At 49.4% G+C, this 14,566-nt stretch overlaps 1 protein-coding gene across 1 annotated transcript in view; it reads left to right on the forward strand.

The window, feature by feature from the left end:
• SEZ6L (seizure related 6 homolog like) overlaps positions 1–14,566 on the forward strand; it is a 66,000-nt gene that overhangs the window by 25,710 nt on the left and 25,724 nt on the right. Inside the window, exon 10 of the mRNA XM_054694682.1 lies at positions 11,855–12,051. Coding sequence (XP_054550657.1) covers positions 11,855–12,051 — 197 coding nt within the window. The remainder of the gene's footprint in view (positions 1–11,854; positions 12,052–14,566) is intronic.

A 14,566-nucleotide genomic window follows, 5' to 3' on the forward strand; every position in this document is an offset into this window, starting at 1 on the left:
GCGTGATGACTGGCTGGGTGGACATTGGGTGCCCGGGTTCCAACTCAGCCATCTGCCACCCAGTCCATGTCCCATCTCCCCTCCCACTTCTAGTGAAGTGGAACCTGATGCTCTGAGAGGTTTACACAGGTGCTAGCGGGGCAGACTTGCGGGTTAGACAGAGCACCCTGGCAAGAAGGTGGAGGGGGACAGAGTAGGGGTGAGGGAACAGCGAAGGAGGCAGAGGACCTGCCTGACCTGGGTCCTGTGTGGCCACAGCTGAGGAAGCCTGGATGCTGCAGGGCTGTCTCCCAAGGAGAGCTCTGGTGGGCCCTCAAGTTTCCAAGCAGTGTTTCTTTTCCTGAAGGAGAGCCCCACACAGGGCCCACGCTCCCTGACTCGCTCTGGGTTTATAGGATGGTTCTAGCAGCTCAGATGAGCCACACTGAGGCCTCACGAGGAGTCAGGATGGAGATATGGAAAGCCAGGAAACACAAATTCAGCAGCTGTCAGCCACCATCACATCTTCCTCCAGCAACACAAAGCCCTCAGCCCCCTCCCTCTTCATGCAGTTGTGTGTGTGTGTGTGTGTCTGAATATGTCACATACATCACCAACAACACATACCACACACATATATGCCACACACCACACGCACACCACTTGGACATATACTCCGTACAGCACACACACCCCAAATCCAAATCCACTCTTTGGTTATGCTCTCTCGAGTTAGTTCTAGCTCCCTGGCTTAGAAGTCTTAAAACGAAGAAGGCCTTGGGTCCCACCCACTAAGTTTATAAATGTGGGGAGGTTCACATCAGAAAGAGGAAGGGCCAAGTACATCTCCACATGGGCAAGTTGAGGAAGGACCACAGACCTGACAGTGGTTGCCTTGGAGCCTGGGAACCCCGGGCTGCACTTCCAGCCTCTACGTGAATACTTGTATCCCCAAGTTGATCCCTTCATGGGACAGGGGGACCCCACAGTGAAGATGTGAGATCCTACCTTCTGAATAGAAGGAAAATGTGAAGTGATTTTGAAACAGGAGCAGTCAGGGCAGGAGGAGGCTAAAGGATGGGATACCAGATTAGGCCACCCACCTGCCCAGGTTCACAACAAGAGAGCCAACAAAAAGCCTCAAAAGTCCAAAAGCCAACACCAAGGGCTGTAGCAATACAACACCTATACATTGGGTCCTGAGGGCTACAGCCAATCAAAGGACAGTACCCGATTAAAGGACAGGTCACTGTCTGTGGGGTCTCACCTGCAGGCACAATTGCAAGAGTCCTCAGTCTCCAGGTTTATCTTACAAACAGGGGAATCATAGAACTTACTGTATCCACAAGTGGCTGGCTGTCTCACCCAGACAGTGTCAATGATGGTCACCACCGCTAACCAGGAGTGCTGGATAGCTCTGGCCAGTAGTGCTGGTCACTACTGGTCCCCCTAAGGCAATGTCGGAGACACCCAGTGCTAACAGCTCTTTGAGACACCAGGCCCTGGGCCTTTGGTGCGCCTTTCAGGCAATGTCGAGACAGGGCCAGAAGCCCAGGCTCTGACACAGGTCTTCAGCTCTTCTTCCCCCTCAGAGGCTGACTGCTGAAAGCTTTTTTTTTTCTTTCAGCTTCTGGTCCTTCTTTTTCAGAGGCAGGAACAGTCTTCCCCTTCATTCTTCTGAGGCAAAAGAATCTTTTTTTTCTTCTGAGGCTAGAACCATCAGCTCTCCACTCCCTCTGACCCTGGCTTATATCCTGTTTCAGGTGCCCCCCCACACACGTCTGATTGGACCACTTTACAATCCTGTGGCTGATTGACCCATTTAGCACCAATCAGCTCATAACTCACACCTGATTGGTCCATTCCATGATCCAGGAAGTACACGGTTGCATAAAAGGGCTCTGAGGAGCAACTGCCACAACTGACTTGTGGTGGAGCAGAAAGGTAACAGAACACCACTGCTGCTGCCTGCTCCCACAGCTGACATGGCCGGGTTCTGGTAACAATTTGACCAGAGTTGTTGTTCATTCATTTTTCTGTACTTCAGGGATTCTGAGATTTTCATCTGAGGAAACTGTGGCTCTGGCTGAAAAAGTGACTTATCCCAGAGCAGAGAAGCAGCACAGGGGGCTCCAGTCACTGAGACCTCCTCACTCCAGGTCACCACACCCCTTAGCAGGCCGTGTGCTTCTTTATAAATTTTTTTAAAACTAAAAATGGACTTTTAATCTAATTCCTGACACTCGTTCTGTCATTTCCAACACTCAACAATCGCGAGGGCACTGAGGCCCAGAGAGGCTAAGCCACTTTCTCAAGGTCACCCAGCTAGAAACCAGCACATTGACCCCAATGCCCATTCTCTTAGCACTGCCTCTCAAGGTGGAGCAGGAAAGCCAGAATGGCTGAGGCTTGATCTCCGAAGATGAAGCAGCCGGGAGCTGTTGGGCTTTCCCTGGTCCTCAGGGCCAGTGTGACATGTCTTGTCCTCTACGCCCCCAGAGCTTTGCCGGCCACATTCTGGAGGTGGAGCTGAGAAGCGGTGCCTCCTGGGCGTGATCCCCCAGGAAAGGTGTATCTGGCGCAGGAGTATCTTCCCTTCCCCTTTGGGGATGAGAGGGGAAGGAGAAAAAAGAAAGGCAGGAAAGGGTGGAGCCTGGGGCTGTTCGCATTGAAACCTCCAGGGCCATGACTCTGGGGCCCTGGATGCTCCGGCCAGCCTTCACCCCCCAGAGAGGCTGAGCATCGAAATCATGTGGGGCGCAGCCTGGGCATCATGGGGGTTCTTCCATCTCCCCTGGGATTGCAAAGAGCAGCCAGGCCTGGGCAGCCTGGGCCAAAGCCAGGCTGAGCCTACACAGAGCACTTGGTAAAATACTTGGGTGATAAGGGGAGGGAGGGAGGGAGGGAGCAAGGAAAGGAGATAAGGAAGAACTGAGCAAGAAATAAGAGAACTGTTCACATTTCTATGCTTTAAATTGCCCTTTTAGGAAGTCAAAGAGATTGGTTTTCTATGTCCTCCCTGGAGCTGACATGGTTTCTCATCCTGTCTGCCATTTTATCAAATTAAATTGAAACCAAAATTAGCACTGAGCCAAAAGATCCCTCAGCAATTCAGGGGCGCTCAGGGCCTGGCGCTGCCGCATGGCACCGGGAAGGAGCACAGCCGCCCGGGGGGGCGGAGCCTTTCTGGGCTCAGTTTACACCTCTGTAAAATGGGTTAAGAACATTCTCACTGGCCACCTCATTATGTGGTCGAGAGGAGCCACTGAGAAAATGGATGCAAAGGAATTCTGACACATCGCTTGTTAAGTGTGTTTCATGAGTTTCATCACACTGACAAGTGCCTTCATGGTCCTGATTCTCTTTTTTCCCCTTCTTAAATCCTCCAGTTGTCATCATCTCTGCATCCTATGACAGTCCTGCCTTCATTGCAGTTGCTGTTTTCTTAGGAAAGTCATTGAATCCTCTGTGCCTCAGTTGACTCATGTGGGAAACTCATTTGTGTAAATGGCATTTCATTCACCTGTGCCAGCTCTGTGCTGAGCGGCAGCGGGGGAGGCTGGTGAGGGGGCAGGGAGCGAAGAGCCTGTGCCTGCAGGAGCTTGCCCTCCTTTAGGGGGAACATGGGCAGGTGGGGGCCCCTGGTGAGGTTCTGCCTTCCAACCTCAGAGGCTCGTGTCCTTATAGGACCCCAGTGTTTGCCTTCTGTAAGTTTCTCCCCCTCTGGGTATCAGTTTGCTTATCTGTGAAGTGGGTGAGAAGAGAATTGCTTACAAGGTTTATCTGAAGATAAGATGAGATGGTGCAGATGAAGTGCTTGAACGAGCTCCCGGCAGCAGGAAGCCTGTGGAAAGCTTGGCCAGTTACTGCACACAAGCGTACCTCGCTTTATCGCCGCTGCTTTATTGTACTTTGCAGATATTGTGTTTTTTTTAATAAGACCCATCCTCTAGCAGCAAAACGATTATGAATCACTGAAGGCTCCAGTGATGGTTAGCATATTTTAGCTCAAGTGATGGTTAGCATATTTTTTAATTAAGGTCTGTGAGTACATTGCTTCCCTAGACTTAATGCTATCTCGCACATTTAATCAACTATAGAATAAAATAAACACCTTTTATGTGGAGTTGGAAACCAAAAATTTAATGTGACCAGCTAGTTGCGATAGAAGCTCTATTCCATAGTCTCTCCAAGGCTGTTAGTGCAGGGTTCGTGGGGAGAGCAGAGCGACCCTGGGGGACGAGTCATGCCGGCCGTGGGGCAGAGAGGCAAGGGGAGGTGTTGCAGAGAGGACCCAGCAAACTGGGGACTACAGAGAATCTGCAGTTCAAGATTGCAGAGATGCTGGGGCCTGGACTGGGGACCTTCCAGAAGGTCTGAGAAGGGTTTACTGTGACTTTATTCTGTGGGCTCATTTTTGCTATTTCCACAGTCCCATTTCTATTATGAGCTGCTGCTTTTTTTCCTCCTTAAACTGCATGTAAATTGCTTGCTTTTTCACTTGGCTTACCCTAAGCAAAGTAATGTCCATGAAATTAGAAGTTTGATGTGCAAACCATTTATTTATATATTTTTTCTAGTTCACATTTAAATAAATACATAATCATTAGATATTTTAAAATATGTTTGTCTACCTAAAATCATCTGGAAAATACCACTCAGGAAAACCTTTTAAGGACAAGATTTCTAAGCAAGGGTCAGATGTTGGTTTAGAAAGAAAGAACAGAACGTGGTTTCTTCACCCTTTCTTTCTATACTCCTGCTCAACAGTCAAAAAGCTCACCCACCACCCTGGACAGGGGTGCCGGTGAGGGGGTGGAGCACCTCCTACACCATGCCTGGGCATACACTGCCCTCTGCTGGCCAGGAGCAAAATCACTTCACAGAGAAGAATTTGCTAATCTGTGTCAAATTCAAATTTGCATTCCAGGCTCACCTCTTCGACTCTCTGGATCCTAGTGAAGGCAATAATGAGGGTCCCTCAGGCAGTTTTTATCCTTTTTGAAGAGGTAATACATTCCCATGATTCAAAATTCAAAGATACAAAAGGGTTTACTGTGAAAATTAAGTTTCTCACCTAACCCCACCCCCACCCCCGTTTCTCCAATTCCCCTCCCCAGGGGCAACCACTGTAACTAGTTCCTCATGCAGCCTTCCCAGACACTTTTTTAGATAGTTCAGAAACCATAACAGAAATCTTATAAAGCCACTCAGACTAAGTAAGCAGTTTAATGCTGATTTTATTGCATATTCTGTGACATAGCGGCAAAGAAAAACAAAAACAAATTTGCTAAGGAGAGATGTAAAATGTTAAGGAGACAAAATCTTTTGACAGAGAGGCTATAGAGAGAAGAAATGTTACTTTGATAGAAAAAAATTAGTAAGCATGAGTCCAATCAAATGAACTTGAGCAATGACTTAATTGTTAGGTTGCATCCAGAGGAGGGGGGCGTGAGTGGGGTGTCATCGTTCTGCAGATTCTACTGTAATTTTTTATTCACATTTGCTGATACAAGACTGACCCCAGGCACGCTTTTCAGAGACACTTATATGTGGTTTTTACAGAACATCAAATTAAATAATGGCTGAGATGTTAGACTTTGTTTTCTGACAGCCCAAGGTTTGAGTCCCAGGTCAGGTTCTTAGGTGACTTCTCCTGGTTCGGTCTCAGTTTCTTATCTGTAAAATGGGCTTGATCATAAGTCTTAGCCCGTGGGGTTCTTGTGGTTCCAGCGCCTGATACTCCATAGACTTCTTATTATTCTGAAGCTAAATGAAGGTCTTGGGAGATCCTTTCTGGAAGTCCAGGAGGACAAGTGTTTTTACTGTCCTGAATTGGAGGAATTGGAAGACACCCCAGTGCAGGCACTGGGTGACATAGCTATAGATGGCTGATCAGCGCCGGAAGGGACTGTGGTACGTGCCTGGAGCATCCAGCTGGACAAGGGGAGGGAGGGAGCTAGAACCCCACTGGTCAAGGCCAGAGTGAAGGGGGTGAGGCTGATCAGGCAAGCAGGGTTGACCTGGTTTGATCCTGGAGGTCTGCATATCTAAAAAGAATGAAGGGTGTGGCAGCAAGGATCCAGCAGACTGGTAGGGCAGAAGGCACTGGGGGCAGCTCCAATCTTTCAGAGCTTTTCAAATGAACCCCCAGAAACAAATGTTGAAAGTGAGAGGAGTTCCCACCAGCTGGCACAGTAAGAGTCCATTGCGGGCCAGGGACCCCAGGCTGAGATGGAGTCAGTTCACTCCCAGTGGGATCTGAGGCTGAGCCCAGACATCTGCCTGAAGCTGCCACTGATTCCCCCACATCATTCACATGTACGCAGAGCGGGGAGACAGCGGTGCGCTGGACGGATGCGATGGCTTCCTGGCCTCAAGGAGCGCCAGTCTCTGCGCTGCAGACATGCCCCAGACCACAGCGGAGCTCCATGCGCAGAAGCTCCCAGCCCAGACTCAGAGAGGATGGTTGGAGCCTCCGCGAAGCATGAGTGGATGCCAGACGTTACCCAGGTCTAGAGAGGAAAGAAAGCTGTTCAGGGTGGAAAAACTGGTATTTGGAAAGCCCCAGAGGTGAGCAGGGGCACCATTCTTTGGAGAGATTGCCAAGTAATTCAGAATGTAAAACATTTTACATTCTAGAATGGAAAACAATGGGTTGAAAGGGACAATGAGAGATGAAGCTGCGGGGAGCTGAAGGGTAAAGAAGAGAAGCACAGGCCCTTGAGGCCAGGGTCAAGAACTTGTATTTTACCCTGAGACGAGGCGCATTTTTTCAAATTGAGGTGAAATTCACATAATGTTTCATCCACCATTTTATGTACAACCCAGTGGTGGTTACTACATACAAAATGCACAATCCACACCTGCATCTAGTCCCAAAACATTGTTATCATCCCCCAAATAAACCCCATATCTATTAACAATTGTTCCCTATTCCTCACCTACCCTGCTCCTGCCCCCAACCTTTGGCAAATACCAACTAACTTTCTATCTCCATGGATTTATCTGTCCTGGATATTTATTATCAAGGAGCCATACAATGCATGACCCCTTCATGTCTGGTTCTTTCACTTAGCATAAAGTGTTTAAGGTTCACGTATGCAACAGCACATTGTTCCTTTTCATGGTTGAGTAATATTCCATTGCATGGCTATACTGATTTGCTTCTCTGTTGATCTGCTGAGTGAAGGGGCCAGATTTGTGTTTCACAAGAGTTCATTGCAGCTGTGGGGAGAAGGCTTGAGGTCAGGGAAGGGTGAAGTCAGTAGGCAATGAGGTATTCTGTAGTCCAACAGAAAGACCATGGGGTGAACAGTAGAAGAAGATATAGAAACTGAGGTCTTCTGGCAGGAACTCAGGCTGTTGCATCCAGGGAAACCTTCCTTCTGGCTACTGAGAGGGACTAACACAGGAGCTGACCCTGGGAAGCTCTGTCCTGTAGACTCCTCCCTGAGGCGAGCCTGCTACACCCAACTGTAGTCAGAGCAAGCCCACCTGCCTGTCAGCTCCTCTCCATCTAGAGTCAAACTGACGTTCTGATCTCTCGGTGTCTCCTTGCGTTATCTGGCTGACAGCTCACTTGAATCCTCAGCAAAAAGCTTCATTCTGCCCTGTGGCCAATCTCTGCTCTTACATCTCTCATTTTCAAGTCGAGGACATCCCAGCGCCAGGGACCCTGGATGCACTCAGCGTAGCAAATGCAGCTGCATGGGCGAGTGAAGACATGGGCTCATCTTCAGAGACTGGGCAGAAAATAAATGATCGGCATGTGTGTGTAGACCTCACGGGAGCCTGTCTATCCGGAAGGTGGACACAGAAGGGTACAACAGCGAATCACTTTATTCTTTCTCCCACAGCCCCTTCATGCACATTCTCCTGATATTTTTCTTCTCGGAGTGAAAGCTTAGCTTTTATGGGTCTCTTGGTTGTAACAAGTGCAGTGCAAGCTAATGATCACACAGCTCTAAACATTACTCATTCTCAAACTACCCCCCTCCTGCCAGGCTCCCCAACTGGGGACTCTGCAGTGAAGAAAGGCCTGGCGGGCTACTTCTGTCTTTGAACAACCTCACGTATGTCGTGGGGGTACAGGACATGGTGTTCTGCTCCTCCAGAGCACTGGTTTGGGCAAAGCCTCCTGAGCCTGGCTGCTCTGGACCTCCCCCTGCTGGGTGCCATCACCCTTTCAGGATGGAAACGCTTTTAAGGAGACCCCCTTCTGCGCATCTTAAGGCTCACATCTAGTGCTGAGGAATGTATTCACCTCTCTCCTCAATGACGCAGCGCACTCCCGCGTCCCCTTTCTCTGTCCCACCACCAGGCAGGCAAGCAGGCAGGCAGACAGGCAGCTCCAGTCTGACTTTTATCGTAATTCTTCTCTGGGCAAGCGTGAAATGCAGTCACTGTTCCCCAAAACTCCAGGGGTCACTGACCCCGTCCAAGCCACCAAGCATTTCCTTGAAGCCTCCCCACCAGACTTAAGGGAGGGTGATAGACCTTCTCCCCTCCATGGGCCCCAACCCCTCTCCCCGCCCTTCCCCACACTCCTGCAATCCTCTCCGATGGCCCAGTGATCTTTAAGCTAGAGGTGGGGACACAGCTCGGATTGGAAGAGCGGCATAGAGGGTGCTGGCCAAAGCCATGGGTGCCCTCCCTGAGCCCCGGGCCCTGGCCAGCGCCTATCCATGATGGCTTCCTGCCACAGGCCTCTCCACCTCCACAGAAGGCTTTCGGTGCTGCCACGGGGGAGGCCAGAGGTGTAGGAGATTCCTCCCTTCGCAGAAGCCCTCGGCAAGGAGGGGAAAGTTGGAGAATAAATGCCCAGCTCCCTCACTCCCGGTGTGCACCCCACTGTCTCTCACATCCTACAGGACTGAACCTGTGTCTGGTGGAATTCGCCATGCGTGTACCGTGAATTGACTCCTTGGCTGCTTCTGTCTCCCCCAGTGCTGCCTGAGATGGGCCTCCAGGAAACACTCAGCTCTTCACTCAGGCTTTGCTTCTGGAGAACCCAGGCTCAATATTTAGTACCGATTGGCCTGTTCTTAGCTTAGGGGACCACTACTGAAATTCCAGGACAACAGCAGTTGCATTTAGTAGTCTGCTGCACACCTTACAAAATGTATTCACGGAAGTCAGAGTTTCTCAATCGTAGTACTATTGACATTTTGGGCCAAATAACTCCTTACTGTGGGGAAGGGTGTTGTCTAGTGCATTGTAGGATATTTAACCGTATTTCTGGTTGTTTCCCAAACTGTGGCAGCCCCCCTAGTTGGGACAACCATGTCTTTAGGCATTACCAAATGTCTCTGTGGTGCAAAACCACCTCTAGAGAACCACTAATGTAAGTCATTTGATATAAACAGCGACCCACAGCGAAAAAGATACTGATCATGGTGATGGTGGTGGTGATGGTGGCAGTGATGGTGGCCATGCTGGTGGCGGTGATGGTGGTGGTGGTGATGATGGTGATGATGTTAATGATGTCAGTGGTGGTGATGACAATGATGATGGTGATGACGCCGTAATGTTATCACATAGGATGTCACCTTCACACGGGTTGATCTAACCTGCTTGGGTGCCATCAGTGAACCTGGAATTTGATCCCAGATCTCCGCCTTCCTTATCTCACTCCCAAAGCCCATGACATAGACTGGAAATAATTATTTCAGACAAAGAACCTGAGAAAAACCACATGCCTTCAAGTGGACAGAGCCAAGAATCAAACCATGTTTTGTTTTTTTATTTCCAAGGAGGTGTGCTCATTCCAGAGCGCTGCTCCTTCCAACTTTACAAAAAACAAAGAGTTGTGCTATGGTTTTAAAATGAAAGTTTGCACCCTTGTGGATGCTTCTGCTGCACTTAGATATTGAAATAAATGATAGCATAAAGGCAAGGTGCACACTGTCTGGAACACACTGTTAAGAGCGAATCGGCTGTGAAGTCGGCTCAAGGAGTAAGTATGAGCCACAGGCCGAGTCTCCCACTTGCTAGCCCAGCCCTTTCCTGAGTGGTTGATGTCACGTGGTACTAGAACAAAAAGTCTCTTCCCTGTCATAGGTCAAGAGCTGACATCAATCCCACTCTGTCCATTGTCAAATAGACTCTCATATCATAACATTTATTGAGCACATACTGTGTGCAAAAGAATTTCAATATCGTAGGGTCTAGAAGCTGCAGGCTGGTTGGAAACTGGCAGGGAGTTGGGGGAGTCCAGGACTTTGTCTTAAAATCCTGCGTGTAAAGCAAACAGACAGCTTTTATAGGAGAGGATGTTTTAGGGGTCCTGCAGGGGAAACTGATGAGATTCAGAGAGCAATTAAAATCTCCCTAAGCCACCGCTTGGGACAGCTTTGTGCGAGGAACTATGAGAGGTGCTGAGGGGACACTGTGGTGAATGCCCTCCACCCCTACCCTCTGGGACAAAACCTTCCATGGCACGCCGCCATGCACTTCTGTGGGCTTGTTCTTGCTACTTGAAGCTCCAGCATGGGCGGCCGCACCCCTACCCTGCCCATCACTCTTAGATGAAGCCGTCAGCGGGGAGGGCTGTTGTCAGTCTGTGTCAGTTCCAGGAACTTCGCGCAGGGCCCTGTCCTGGAATGCCTCTCCCCTGCAGTGACATACTCAGTCAGGTGGCTCCCACTGGAAATCTTCAGTGTCTCTTGCATCCCCAGCAAGATGGCATCCAAATGCCCATGCTGGGCCCTTGAAGCCCTCCCTAGTCTGGCTCCTGCAGAATGCTCTAGGCCCCCAGATCTGTGTCTGTACCCCAGGCACGCTGACCACTGGGCAAGTGTCTTCAGGAACCAGGATGCTCTCCCTTCCCCCTCTACCTCTTGCTTGGCCCTCTCCCACTGCCTGCTTATCTACCACGTGGTCTCCTACTCTGTCTGGAGATTCCAGAGTAAGTATTATCTCCTCCAGGGAGGCCTCCATGCTGCCTCCAATCTGATTTCCATGCCTTCCTTTGTGCTTACCTTCACCCTAACTCCTACCACAATCCCTGGGGTACTAACCTAAATATACTACTCCTCTGTGACTCCTAATTTTCTGAGCACAGCACAGTGCCTGGCACTTAGTAGGTGTTCAAAAAATACTAGAGAGAGGGACACAATAGGACAAAGCTCCCAGGGAAAGAAAGGAAAGAGGCACGCGTTAATACCTGTCATGACGGAGGTGGTCACAGCCAGATCACCTGTCATTCTTTCAAGCAGAGATCAACTTTATCCAGCGTGACTGACATGAGCACATTTCTGTGGCGTATTGAAGTGTTTTCTGGATTATTAACTATCCACAGCAGGCCAAACTTTTAGTGTCAGGGGACTTTCTTGCATTCAAATCTTTGAAAATGTGTCATCCTTTAATGCTACGAACAGTGATAGCAGGTTTGAGCATATTTCATAAATAAAGGGCCTCTGCCCCACCCCTTAAACATAACAGGCAGCCTAATTGATTTTGAGGACTCTGCCACATAATAAATGGAGGGATCATTTCACCTTACATGAAAACACAAGTTATCACTAGCAAACCATCAACTTGCTCTGCGTCAAAGAAAAATGAAAGCACCTTGCCTCGCTGCGGCATGTAGGCTGGTGCCCGGGCCCAGCCTCGCCCATGACAAGGGTCTGAGCGCAGCTCTCCTTACCACGCAGCATTGGATTCTGGTCACTTCCATGCAGGGTGCCCAGGCATCTGCACACCTATGTGCCAGCCTACCAGGAAGGATTAGCCTGTCCTGGTTACCTCACACAGTGAGGGACCTCACACAGTGTCTTAAGAAAGGGTGTGTGGCCTGAAAAAGTCTATCAAAGTCTTGTCGAAGGCCCATCACTCTGCTTCACAAGACCCTCCTCTTCTCTCTGCCCTGCAGCCTCAACCTGAGCAACAGTGACATCCTGACCATCTACGACGGAGATGAGGTCACACCCCACATCTTGGGGCAGTACCTTGGCAGCAGTGGGCCCCAGAAGCTGTACTCCTCCACGCCAGACCTGACCATCCAGTTCCACTCGGACCCTGCCGGCCTCATCTTTGGGAAGGGCCAGGGGTTCATCATGAACTACATAGGTAGGTGTCTCATACAGTCAACGCCTATTTTTCCTTGTGTTTAGTTACAGGTTAAGATGATTTCCTTTAAAAACACATATTGAGGGAGGAGGCTATGCTACATGGGCTAGTTAATATATTGGGCCAATAAGTAGATGTCATTTTTAAGAGCTTTAGTTCACTAGTTGAAAGAACCAGGGCTTGCGTCCTAGCAATGACACCAGTGACTGTGTGACCTTGGGCAAGTCACTGGACCTCTCTGAAACTCCTTCACTTCATCTGCAAACGGAATCACCTACTCCACAAGGTTGATAACATGCTCTAGTAGATTATGCCTCAGAGCTAAGTTTCATTCGTCATCAGCTTGGATTTTATATTGTCCACCCACTCCCCTATATTTGCAACTTCTCAAAACATCATCTTCAGTTGCTTGCCTCAACAGAAGCTTGGTTCTCCCCTAAGAACGCATCTTCCCCTAACGCCCCATTGAAATGAGACAGCTCTTTCTCTCCTACCTCACATGCATTAGAACCCCCAAGATGTAAAATATGTCTTTTCTGGGGGCCTCCCTGGTGGTGCAGGGATTAAAGACACAGCGTTATCAAGCTATTGGCGGCCACTGCAGCACGAGTTCGATCCCTGGCCACCCAGGGAGCTACCCACATGGTGCAGCAGACCTCTCCTGTCTCACTGCTGCTCCCCTCAGCAGTGTACTTCAGTAGATCTGCCTGTTCTGCTCCCCACTCTGTCTCGGGTGAGTCCTCTCACCCCCCACATCTCTGACTTGCACCACAGTTCTTACATGCATAAATAAATCAATCTTTAAAAAAATAATCAAATAAAATGTCTTCCTTGATCTTCACTGTACCCTTAAAATCATTTCTCTCCCCATCTTAAAAAAAAGAAAAACCAACCAGCTATTAAGTTTAAGCTAAGTTCACACTTCACCATCCAATATTTTCTTGTTCTAGTTGCTTTTTCTACTCACACCCTTCCCTCCTCACCCTGGGATCCCCCCTGAGATCCTTTACCTTCCTCTACTCAGCCCTAAACATTGGAGGGTCCCATGTTCCATCCTGGACCCTGCCCTCTGCTCTCTCTAGACTCACTCTGTGTGTTCTCATCCAGTTCCAGGTTTTCCACTGATCCCCAATTTGTACCTCCAACCTTGACCTTTCCTGTGAATTCAGATTCATCTAGACAAACTCCCTGCTATGACCTCTTGCACGTCAGTTGGCTTCTCAGACCTAACATGGCCAAACAGAACGCTTTCTTTCCCTACCCCAACCCATCACCACCCAACTGCTCACCTCTGTCTGCCCATCCCAGGAGACTGAATACACCTTCCTGTTTTCTGGGGCTGCTTCCTCTTCCCTTGTTCCACATCCAGGCCATTCTCTCTACTTCCCTTCTACAATATGCCTCAGATCCCAGCACCACTCCATCTTTCTATGGCCACATAGAAAGTTGGCATCATCCCAGGGACAGGAACACTGGGCTGCCAATAGCTTGGCACTGATTCCAGCCCTGAAAGGGACTTGAACTAACAGAGCATCTGATGCAACTCGTGACACAGTAGAAGCTCTGGACCACTGAGGATAAGGGACTTATTGTACAGGAGCATATCTGAGCTCACCCCAGGGTTCCCATTCCCAGCTCTGAGGGTTTCTCCACCTACAACATTCCTTGCAACAACAGAGAACCTGAGAAGTGCAAGGGAGAGTTAGATCTTTTGCCATCCAGAATTGTGAGTGCTTGCAGCCTGAGGATTTCTGCGCCAGATTCATCCAGCACTTTAGGGACCTTCTTGCACCTCCCAGGATGATGCCTACCAAGAGGTTGACAGCCTGATTTCTAGGATAAATCAGGGAAAAAGAGGATTCATCCTGCCAAGTCTCCCCACTACCACCGCCACCACCTAAGACCCTCTTCTGGACAGTTTCCATGTCTGGTTCTTTCTTCCCCTTATCGTAAAGATGTACTCATCTCACCTAATAGAAATTGTTCTCTCTGAACCACCTGCCTCTAAAATACAAGCCACTCCCCTGATCATTGACTGTCTCCAGGAGCCTCCAGCTTGTGCAAATAAATCCATTGTTTTTTTATTTCCAGCTGGTGGGCATTTCTCATCCCTGCCTGCTCTGCATGCACCTCTCGAGAGGCGCACACAAGTGTTGACTGTCTTTTTTATGTTTCTCAGGGGCCTTTTTACCCTTGATGGTGCTGCTAAGTATTTTCAGACTGTTATGGCTGCTACTTCATGGTTTCTTACTGCTTACTGGGCAGTGCCCTGGGCATTGGGGAACAGCATGTGCTGGCTGTCCAGGCCAGTGGCCCTCCAGAGTCAGCTGCCTTTGCAGGGAAGGCTTCTGGTTCTTGGCTTCCATCTATCCCCTCAGCCATCCCCTCCCTCCCCACTGGAAGATGAGGTCATGGTTTTGTTCATTTGTCTCCTCCGGTGTCTGAGTCAGACCTCCAGAATGGCATTCCGCTGGATGGCAGAAATCCGACTCCATCCAAGGCTGCCCAAGGTTAA

This window comes from Talpa occidentalis, unplaced genomic scaffold (assembly GCF_014898055.3).
Source record: "Talpa occidentalis isolate TD23 unplaced genomic scaffold, MPIMG_talOcc4v2.1 talOcc4.14, whole genome shotgun sequence".
Classification (NCBI taxonomy): Eukaryota; Metazoa; Chordata; class Mammalia; order Eulipotyphla; family Talpidae; genus Talpa; species Talpa occidentalis.